The sequence below is a fragment of the Puma concolor genome, chromosome B3, assembly GCF_028749965.1.
Source record: "Puma concolor isolate L17-30 chromosome B3, mPumCon1.1.hap2, whole genome shotgun sequence".
NCBI lineage: Eukaryota > Metazoa > Chordata > Mammalia > Carnivora > Felidae > Puma > Puma concolor.
Genome location: NC_141672.1, coordinates 96,613,833 through 96,625,851, shown reverse-complemented (window position 1 = coordinate 96,625,851; position 12,019 = coordinate 96,613,833). Strand labels below are relative to the sequence as shown.

The 12,019-nt window shown below is 39.0% G+C and overlaps 1 protein-coding gene across 1 annotated transcript in view; it reads right to left on the bottom strand.

Moving 5' to 3' along the window:
* TMOD2 (tropomodulin 2) overlaps positions 1 to 12,019 on the bottom strand; it is a 54,254-nt gene that overhangs the window by 20,643 nt on the left and 21,592 nt on the right. The window contains exons 5-7 of the mRNA XM_086710690.1: positions 8,083 to 8,169; positions 4,748 to 4,878; positions 2,572 to 2,679 (exon numbers count right to left, since the gene is read on the bottom strand). Coding sequence (XP_086566816.1) covers positions 2,572 to 2,679; positions 4,748 to 4,878; positions 8,083 to 8,169 — 326 coding nt within the window. The remainder of the gene's footprint in view (positions 1 to 2,571; positions 2,680 to 4,747; positions 4,879 to 8,082; positions 8,170 to 12,019) is intronic.

Sequence of the window (12,019 nt, the reverse complement as noted above, 5' to 3'; positions counted from 1 at the left end):
AAATAATGTAAAATACCTTATTACATTTTCACATTACATTTCGAAATGATCATATTTGGGATATATTGGTTCAAATAAAATATGTTATTAAAATGAATTCCACCTATGTCTTTTTTTTAATGTGGCTACCAGAAAATTTTTATATTTATACATGTGGCTTACATTTGTGGCTATCTCATTTTGTTATGGACCGTACTGTCTAAAAGAGCATTTTTTAATGTATGTGGACTTTTTCTGCTCCCTGCTACAGATGTGGTTGCATGTAAGTACTTGGTGCATGGTGAACTGAACCTAATTACAGGTCACTTAAATTCACTTCCTGGCTTGTCTACATGATGTGTAGTCTTAGTTAAATTACTCAACATCTATGAGCTTCAGGTGCCTCATCTGCAAAGTGGGGATAATGCCATCTCACATACACATAATTTGCCTACCTTTACAGTAATCCCACAAGTACTTCATTGAATCTGTTCCTGAATCTTACAAAGAAGTCTCCTAAAACTCTTTGCTTTAACACTGATCTTTCATTATTTTTTTCCTCTCTTTTTTTAAGGTAATCTCTTAACCCAAAGTGGGCTCAAACTCACAACCCCCAAATCTAGAGTTGCATGCTCTACTGACTGAGCCAGCCAGGCACTCCCATCTCTAATTCTTTGCAGGCAGTTGCTAGTGATAATCAAAGTTTGAAGATCTCTATTGCCTATGGGGTAATCAACCAATTTTCAACCTACAGTAGGTTGAAAAGTAGCTTTCTCCACTCTGGCATGACTGAAAGGAGAGCCATGGGGGCAGCCAGGTGAGGGCTGGACAATATAAAGCCATCTAGGAATAAGGCCAGAGAGGCTTATGTTTTCACACCCTGAAGAACTGCAACTATTCCTTACAATTGTGTGGTGAGCCAGAGTCACACGGTATGCTTTCAACACACAGCTGTTGCACTAAAAACAGTATCAAAGAGATGATTATATTTGGAATTTATTTAGACCACTTAGCAAGTTATCTATTTGACTGAGTGGAAGAGTTACATTATTTGCTAGTAGGGTTGACAGTGGACTATAACCTATTTCCATCCCTACAGTTTTACTGTCATGTAATACACTGAAGTGACAAATCATTTCTTTATTCATACCCTAGTCACTTGCATACAAAAGGTACTGGGAATATTTTGCTTTATTGAGAACCTATCTACTGAACGACAGAGACTATATAAAATCATATACCGATAAAAGTCCTTAAATAACTGATTTCACCTTTACCAATGATCTAGTTCCGCTATTTTACTATTTTAATGATAAGGTTTCAAATTAAAAACTTCTTTCAACCCACAAATTGAGATATAATTACTGCTGGTGAAAACATCAATTCTGTAGCTTAGTTCCTCTTACATGAGTGCTTATTTTATATTTGCTGTGGTCATCACAGAAATATTCTCTATTGCTGAGAGGTTGGAGGGCATGGTATTCATCCATTTAACAAGTGCCCAAACATCTACTCTGTGTTAACACTGCAATAGGTAGCCATTACTTTCATTTCACTTTCCGTTTTTAATGCTATTTTAGATCTTCCAACAGACATGTTGCTTTAAATCACATCATCACGTCAAGAAAACTTGTTTTTCTAGCTTGACTCAAAGGCTGAGCATTAGATGCTGTAGAATTACAGGCTGATGTTCAGGCTCTCCAAAACTGATATACTTTAGCAAAAGTATGCAAGTTGAGGCATTGTGTATAAAAACAGCATAGCTTGATGGTTAAAGCATCCTGGCTATAGAATCGGGAGGACCTGGTGGTGCCACTTACTGGCTGTGTTACCCTGGAAAAGATATTCAACCTCGCTGAGCCTCAGATTGCTCATTTGTTACAGTGGGAACTAATAACAGCACATACCTTATAGTATTATAGTGAGGATTAGGTGAGCTGACGTGTGTAATGCATAGAGCTTACTGATGGTGTTTACTAATTGCTGAAGAAATGTTAGCTATTTATAGCAATAACATTGATGGTGGTAACAGTTGTAGTATTTACTTGGGCCAAGGGCCTTCCTTATTTAGCTGAATTATCTAAAATGCATGGAAGGAACAGGGCTTTTGGCTGGTTACTTTTTTCGTATTCTGGTTAACAAAAAATGTTTTAAGATCTAGTTGTTTAAAATATTTTTGAAACATACTAATCCATTTCAAAGATTAAAATGAAATACACTTTAATACTTTTATACATGCTCAGTTCCTATAGGATTTGGGAGTCTTACAATATCCACTGACTGTGACATTATGTTAATATAGATGCAAAAGCTTCAGAAAATTTGTACTAAGTACAGAGCAAAAGCTAATATTTATGTAGCTAAATGCCTAATCTAATCTTATTTCTTTCTCCTCAAAGTGTACTGCTAACAAAATTTTAGTTAATTCAAAGTGCCTGACAGATGGGTTCTGTTTTATTGTCTTATTATAACTAATGTGTTTAACTGCGTAGAAAATTACCAGACCTAAAAACTGTTAATTTATAGAACACATTAAAAACAGTTTCTAACAAATTAAATATTTTCATGTAATATTTCTGAAATTTTACTCACAATTGCCACAGGGTCATTGCTGCGGGTTGCAGCCAGGCTGAACTTCTTTACATGAGTGTTGGTTTCCAGAGCCTTTGCAAATTCCTTCAGGGTTGGAATTGGAATGTTCTAAAATGGGGGAAGGCACAGAGAGTTGATAGACCATTCTGTAGCTCCCCCACCCCAACTCAAGACCCACAGCTTTTAAATACCTTATGTGTTTAGATGGCTAAATGTGTGACATCCCTTCTAAAATACTCATTACCCATCCTCCAGCAGCCAAGCCATCCTGGGCTGACAGCACCACTTAGTATCTAACAAGGGAATCTAACACATCATGACATTCTGGCCTCCCTGTTCTGTTCACTCTGACCAAGAAATTATGCACATACCAAACTCCACTCCTCTTCTCTTTCATTCTCTATATTCTAGCCAGATTCATCTATGTGCCATTCTTTTAATATACCATGGTCTTTCTCCCCTCCATACTCTTATGTATGGTTTTCCCTTTGCCTGGAAATTCTACTGTCCTTTTCTCTGATTAATTCCTACTCATTTTTCAAGACGCAGCTGAATATCACCTCCTTTGTTCACTGGCTTTCCTAGGCAAGATAAAAAATTTCCTTATCTGCAATTCCACAACTTTTGGGGGCTTACCACATCATGTTGTAGTTATTGATTTAGTATTTTTCTCCTAATATAAGTTTTTCAGAATAAAGACAAAATGAATCTTACTCCATCTTTCACAGCACTTAGCACAGCCCCAACCACTGGGAGGCAGGCAATACAGGGTAGACCAGAGGTTGATATGAATCCTGGGTTCATTACAGACTAGCTCCATGGCCGTGAGCAATTTAATCTCCTTAAGTGCCACTACAGATTAAATGAGATACAGTAAGTTCCCCTTATCCATGGGGGATATGTCCCAAGACCTTGAGTGTATGCCTGTAACCACGGATAGCACTGAACACTTATGTTTTTTCATATACATACACACATACCTATGATAAAGTTTAATTTATAACTTAGGCACAGTAAGAGATTGACAACAGTAGCCAATAATAAAACAACAATTGTAACAATATATTGTAATAAAAGTTACATGAATGTGGTCCCTCCTTCTCTCTCAAAAGATAGCTATACTCACCCTTCTTCTTGTGATGTGAGATGATAAAATGCCTATGGAATGAGGTGAGGTGAATGACATAAGCACTGTGATTGAGGGTTAGGCTACTAATGACCTTCTGACAGTCTGTCAGGAGGATCATCTACTTCTGCACTGTGGTGGTTGACTGCGGTAACTGCAAACCATGGAAAGCAAAACCGCAGATAGAATGGAACTACTGTAATGAATTTCAAGTATTTAGCAAAGGATAAGGCTCACAGTGAATACTCAACACAAGTCAGTTATTATTAAATGGCAGATGTTGGCCCAAAATGAAGTAACAGAATGGATACCAGGCAATGTTCTCTCTCCATCTCTCTCTCATCTCTCTCTCACTCACACACACACATACACACACTTCCTTCCCCTCCCTTTGAGAGTAACATGACTAACTACCAAACAGAATAAGGCAGAAGTGACAATGTGTGACTTCAGAGAATAGGCCATAAAAGGCACTGTGGTTTCCTGCTTGTTCTTTCTTTTTCTCTTCAGCCACTCCCTCTGGGAGAAGAAGGCTGTCATGACATGAGGCCACACAGGCAGCCCTATGGAGAGGCCCATGTGGTGAGAAACTGAGGCCTCCTGCCAACAGCCACATGAGTATGCCATCCTGGAAGTGTACCCTTCTACCTCAGTCAAGCATTCTGCTGATGGCAGCCCTTGATGACAGTTTTACTACAGCCTCACTTGAGACCCTGAGCCACAACTATCCAGCTAAGTCCTGATTCCTGATACTCAAAAACTGTGTGAACTAACAAATGTTTATTGTTTTAAGCCTCTAAGTTTTGGAGTACTTTATTACTCAGCAGTAGATAACCAACATTCTTTGTTTAACACAAATACTGTGATTCTTTGCAAAAAATTCTAGAAGTCACTTTTTAAAAATTTCTTCTTTTGAGTAGGATAGCTTGCCTCAAAGTCAGTAACTACAGAGGATTGGAAACAGGTGTGAAAACTGGCCATCAGTTATCTCCATTACATTTTTTAACCTCATGATAAATCAAGTGACTGACAATAATCATAACGCAATACCTTAATGTTGTTGAGGTTGACATCTTGCAGGCCGGGGTCATTGGCTTTCATCTGCTGCAGACTCAGTTCCACATTGGTGGGATTGGGTGGTTCCTCAAATACTGGCTTGACCTTCTCACCTTTGACCACATCTAACACACAAGTTTTAATTTTAAAAAGAAAGTGTAAGGGCTCTCCTGCCAAAATCAGAGATGACTTCCCCCAAAACGACCTTTCCTTCCTATGCTCCGATTCCAATAATACTCTAATATCAGTGATAGTAAAGCTGATGATTCTCAACTAAACAAACATGGGAATGGTACAGTTCTGAGTCACAGTTTCAAACACTGATGTTTCTCAACTGCAATGCAAAGAAGTCTCAGTGGCTGATGCTACATGGAACCAAAAGTTCAGAAGGCCCTATAGTAAACTCCAACCTACCCCCCCCCCGCCCCACCAAATCCACAAGCAGTTATTGCTGCTGTATATGGACCACTTTCAGACTATAATCATCAAGCTACAGGAGCTGAGATTCAAAAAAGAAATAAGTTTCTTCATTTCCAAAACCATACTATTCCTTTGGCCTCTGTTTTTTTAAATATTATTTATTTATTCCTTTTAAGTAGGCTCCATACCCAATGTGGGGTTCAAACTCATGACCTTGAGATCAAGAGTTGCTCTACCAATTGAGCCAGCCAGGTGCCCCTTCTGGCCTCTTGACCATACCTCATCCTTCTCTGATTTCCATTTGGAGCTTTAATTTTGAGGAAGGTATGGGAAGAGAAAGGGACAGAAAGGCAGAATGGAACAATTCTCAAAAGCAGTTAACAGAAAACATTTGCAGTATATATTTAACATACAAACTGTTACTATCCCAATATACACAGGGCTCCTACAAATTAGTAGACAATCCAATTAAAAATGAACAAATAATATGATCAGAAGAATCTGTCACTCAACCAAAAATATAAAAAGTAATTAAATTGTGAAGTTAAAAAATGGAACACTATTTGACTAGCACAAAAATGTAAAAAGAGATAACACGTAGAATTGGCAACAACTGTGAAGTCAAACACATCCTCTTACGTTGATGGTGAGAACGTAAACTGGTACAAACTTTTTGGGAGTAATTTGGCCTTACTTATCAACATGTAAAATGTGGGTACTCTATGACCCAGTAATTCTGTATCTAGGAGTCTAATCTACAGAGAAAAAAAAGCACAAATACATAAAGGTATTTTTCAAGGATGTTCACTGACATATTACTTGTGACAGCAAAATATGATAAACACAAAGCCTATCAATATGAAAATGGTTAAGTTACAGCATAATCTCTCATAATAAGATGTGATCTATTCATTAAAAGAAGGGGGCAAACCGACATGTACTGATAAAAGAAGAGAACCACAATTTGAAAAAAAGTTAATGAAAAATGAAATACTTAGGTATTTCATTTGTACGTATAAAAAATCTGTACAAGATCTAGATGAAGAAAACTACAAAACTTTATTGAAAGAAATCAAAAAGAACTAAATGGAGGGATAACTGCAAGAGAACCAATATTGTCAAGATGTCAGTTCTTCTCAACTTGAGGTATAGATTCAATGAAATCCCAGCAAGTTATTTTGTATACATCAACAAACTGATTTTAAAGTTTATAGGAAGAGGCAAAAGACCAAGAAAAACCAACACAATACTGAAAAAGAACAAAGTTGGAGGACTGACACTACTCAACTTTAAGACTTACTACAAAACTACAGTAATCAAAAGAGTGTGGTATTGGCGAAAGAATAGACAAACAGATCAATGTAACAGAGTAGAGAGCCCAGAAATAGATCCACATAAATACAGTCAACTGATTTTCAATAAAGGAGCAAAAAATGCAATAGAGAAGAGTATTTTCAGTAAATGGTGCTAGAACTGGACAACCATACACAAACAATGCATAAAAAAAGAGTCTAGACACAGACCTTAGACCCTTCACAAAAATTAACTCAAAAATTTTCACCTAAATGTAAAATGCAAAACAATAAACCCCCTAGAAGAAAGCATAGATGAAACTACGCTGCATGATATCATAATGGTGGATCCATGTCATTATACATTTGTCCAAACTCATAGAATGTACAACCCCAAGAGTAAACACTAATGTAAACAACAGACTTAGGGTGATAATGATGTGTCACTGTAGGTTCATGAAGTGTAACATATGTACCACTCTGGTGGGGGATGTTGGTAATGGAGGAAGCTATGCATGAATTGAGGACAGGGAGTATATGGGAAATCTGTGTGCCTTCTGCTCAGTTTTGCTGTGTACCTAAAATTCTAAAAAAAAAAAAAAAAAAAAAGCCTTAAAAAAAGTTAATGATATGTCTGTGCATAAAAGCCCAGAAGATTATGTGCCAGATTTTTAAAAACAAACATGTTGTCAGAATGTTACCCTTTGATACTGAAGTTAAAAAGGATAAACATTTTTCATCTATATGAATAGGCAAAAATGAAAAAAAAAGTAATACTGCTCATTGTTTGGATAAATAGCTCAGTATCAATGATGGTCTGTAAATATGCTGCTCAGACTAGAAAGTACCTGCTAAGTCTCCTTCAAAGAGAATAAAATACACTTCACCTAAGAAAAATCTGTAATCTTCTGCAAGTTTTTACAGCACCTGGATCGCACTGTAGCAAAATTACTTGATTGTTGGTCCGTCCCTCCCATGGACAGATAAGTTCCTTTAGGCAGAGACCATTTTTTATCTTCATACCTAGAACATTCCTGATGCATAAGGTATTCAGTAGATAACTAATGAATGAGTAAATACGAGAGTCTAATAAAGTGTACGCTTTTCTGGGAAATGCTGACACAGAGAATTGTGGTCTTGAACTTTCTGTGCCGGCTAAGTCCATGCCAGTGTGTCTTTCACGTTCTCAGGGGGAAGTAGGAATTCAAATTCTAATGACCTGTGTCCATTATTGAGAAAACAAAGATACCTAATAGAAAAGGGAACTTACTGAAAATACTATTATTGATTAAAAAGCATCATCAGGAACATGAAACTCTGCAATCTCTGTTGACTATGCAACCTTTTTATCAGCAATTTTATATTTTGGGTGAGTAGACCCACCAAAAGAGTATGTTCTGGGCAAAACACACTGATTGGTCCATTATGCTGCAAAAACTTTGATTATTGGCTTCCCTATTCTGGTTTGAATGCCCAGAGCCCAGTGATCCTTAGTGCGTTGACAGAATCTACCTTCAAAGCCTACAGGATGGAACTCTGGATTCAACAGGCATCCCTCTTATCAACACCACCTGAAGCTCTCAATTTTCACACACCACAGACTCCACATCAACTTACTTCTCACGGGCACTTTGCCACCTTTAGTGCTGGCCGTTTCTTCATCAAACTTTGGATTGTTGAGTAAATTGTGTACTCCAAGAACAGCTAAAAACAAAGATTAACAGTGAATATACATTAAGTTTGGGAAGGCACATTAGGATGTCCACAATGTTAATTTTCCTTGAAGAACAATTCTTCGTATCATAAAGGTAAGTGTCCAGAGCCCCCCAGCCTTGCATAGTGTGTGGGACACATACAGTGTTAAATAAGCTTATATATTAAAAAAATCTCTTTCCAAGGCCACCAGCAATCTTCAGATGTCTTTCTGGGGCTATACAGGTAGAATCATTTAGCATCTGGGGACAATGGTCCAGTTATGTCCCCAAATTACTGAAAACTTGCTTAGACCTCCTAGTTAAGTAGACTCAACCTTTCTGTTTTCTCATCTGTAAAATGTGAAGGTGGGACTGAGTCTCAGGATATTTTAAGATCTAACGTTATATAGATTACAGCATGTACTCTCCCAGAGGCAAATAACAGAAAGATCATGGGCCTCTTTCAATGTAAGCCACCCCTTTCTCAGGACCAACAGTTTTCCTCTCCAGTTTACAGCATCCTAGGGTGGTAAATAAAAGAGATGTCAGCAATAAAAGGCCACATAAGCATACTGAGATTTTCAGTCTCCTGTATTATGTGAAGCTTGCACCAGGAGGCAGCACAGGACGCAAGAAACAGCACTGGGCGAGAACGAGCTCTGGGCAGGCTGAAACACAACTGCCCGATCTTCCGATGAAACTGTACAGATGAGACTGGCCACCTGGAGAAGAATCCCAGGACAAGTCATCTGTCAATAGGTAGTGGAGGAGCATCTCAGAGCTCCTCATCAGCTGTACCGTAATCGACACATCAGGAGGAGGGAGGCAGCCAGCAGCAGCCCAATAAAGGGCAAAGATGTAGAGCCAACAAGTCCAGGGTTAAGAATGGTACTCAGGAGCAGTCACCTAGAGTTAGAATCCTGGTTCTATCACAATCTACCTGTGTGACTTGGGAAGTTACTAAATGCCCCTGAACATCAGCTTCCTCATCTGTAAAATAGGGATAATAATTATTCTTCAAGTGTTACAAAGATTAAATGACTTCCCATGCATCAGACAATGTTCTAAGTGCTTTACACATTCTTGTTAAAGAAATAAGAATTTGTTGCTGTGTTTCTGGCACTGCCTAAGGAGAAGACGCCCTATTTGTTTTTTTAATTTTTTAAAAATTTTTTTCTTTTTTTTTTCAATATATGAAGCTTATTGTCAAATTGGTTTCCATACAACACCCAGTGCTCATCCCAAAAGGTGCCCTCCTCAATACACATCACCCACCCTCCCCTCCCTCCCACCCTCCATCAACCCTCAGTTTGTTCTCAGTTTTTTTTTTTTTTTAATTTTTTTTTCAACTTTTTTTAAATTTATTTTTGGGACAGAGAGAGACAGAGCATGAACGGGGGAGGGGCAGAGAGAGAGGGAGACACAGAATCGGAAACAGGCTCCAGGCTCCGAGCCACCAGCCCAGAGCCCGACGCGGGGCTCGAACTCACAGACCGCGAGATCATGACCTGGCTGAAGTCGGACGCTCAACCGACTGCGCCACCCAGGCGCCCCTGTTCTCAGTTTTTAAGAGTCTCTTATGCTTTGGCTCTCTTCCACTCTAACATCTTTTTTTTTTTTTTTTTTCCTTCCCCTCCCCCATGGGTTTCTGTTAAGTTTCTCAGGATCCACCTAAGAGTGAAACCATATGGTATCTGTCTTTCTCTGTATGGCTTATTTCACTTAGCATAACACTTTCCAGTTCCATCCATGTTGCTACAAAGGGCCATATTTCATTCTTTCTCATTGCCATGTAGTACTCCATTGTATATATAAACCACAATTTCTTTATCCATTCATCAGTTGATGGACATTTAGGCTCTTTCCATAATTTGGCTATTGTTGAGAGCGCTGCTATAAACATTGGGGTACAAGTGCCCCTATGCATCAGTACTCCTGTATCCCTTGGGTAAATTCCTAGCAGTGCTATTGCTGGGTCATAGGGTAGGTCTATTTTTAATTTTCTGAGGAACCTCCACACTGCTTTCCAGAGCGGCTGCACCAATTTGCATTCCCACCAACAGTGCAAGAGGGTTCCCGTTTCTCCACATCCTCTCCAGCATCTATAGTCTCCTGATTTGTTCATTTTGGCCACTCTGACTGGCGTGAGGTGATATCTGAGTGTGGTTTTCATGTGTATTTCCCTGACGAGGAGCGACATTGAGCAGAAGATACCCTATTTGATAGACACAGGCCACTTAGGTCATCCAAATAAATCTTGCTTTGGCCCTATATGCACTGAGCAACTTTTTTTTTTTTTTTTTAGATTTTTTTTTTTAAGTTTATTTATTTTTGAGAGAAAGAGACAGTGTGAGCAGGGGAGAGGCAGAGAGAGAGGTTGACACAGAATCCGAAGCAGGCTCTAAGCTCTGAGCTGTCAACACAAAGCCCGATGCAGGGCTCAAACTCACAAACTATGAGATCATGACCTGAACCGAAGTTGGATGCTTAACCTACTGAGCCACCCAGACGCCCCTTCACTGAGCAACTTCTTTTTTTTTTTTTTTTTTTTTTTTTTTTTTTTTTTTTTTTTTTTTTTTATTTATATATGAAATTTATTGTCAAATTGGTTTCCATACAACACCCAGTGCTCATCCCAAAAGGTGCCCTCCTCAGTACCCATCACCCACCCTCTCCTCCCTCCCACCCCCCATCAACCCTTAGTTTGTTCTCAGTTCTCAACAGTCTCTTATGCTTTGGCTCTCTCCCACTCTAACCTCTTTTTTTTTTTTTTTTTTTTTTTTTTTTTTTTTTTTTTTTTTGTTCCCCTCCCCCATGGGTTTCTCTTTCACTGAGCAACTTCTAATTATAATTTGGCTCCCCTTGCCAAGTTTCAATTTTTGTTTTATCTGTTTCCTGGGAATCTGGCTAGTGGATCTGCCCCAAACTGATGGCCCTTATGTGCATAGACAAGATGAAATCTCTAGACCAGCAGAGCTGGTGGTCAAGCTGAGGTACAGACGCTCTGAGAAATGCTGGCTTGGCGGTCAGCTGCTGCTCCCTTGCCATTGTCTACCTGCCATCATAACATGTGCAGGCCATTGATACTCATTGTTATCTAAACCTCACTGGCTGTCAGCCCATCCACTCACGGGGCTGCTTTTGATCTTCCAGAAAGATCCACCCTAGAGAAGATGCTGTCACCCACCCCCAGGTGGGCTTCGTGAGCTCTGAGGGAGCACCTGACGATGGAGTGAGGCTGAGTAGAGATAATAACACAGTTTTCTTTCTGGATTATTCCCCTGGTATTATTATTGTATGAATTTCAGAATCTAGATTCTTTCAAATGGTTGGTGTTTTTCTCTTTCTCCTTTCTTCAGCATTTCCTGGGAATTCGAACCCAGCCATGCATTCTCCCTTTGGGCATGTCCATGAGACAACCCTTGAGAGGAGCAGTAACCATAACAAGATCCCTCCACAGCAACCACAGGGCTAAGAAAAAAGGTCACTGCAAAGCACCTTCTTAACTGCATGATGCAGATGCCTTAAGTCCTGCAGTGATTTCTGAGACAGGTTCAAATATGTGAACTTAATATTGATGACTATCACAGAAGGAATGGAAATGTAGCTGAGATGGCATGGCTGGTTCTCCTGGGAGGGAGGATTATTATTACAAATGTCTTTCAGTGGAATAAAGATGTGAGAATTTTTGCCAAAGCTTGTGGACTGTTTCTGAAAGCACCTTTATCCTGTGGTGACCTAATAACCCTAATAATCCATATTTACATCCCACTTGGAAAAAAAACACATCCCATTAATGCACAAATATGCTGGTATATGCATAGAATCTTTCTTGAAGGATATATTAGAAATGGGAGGAG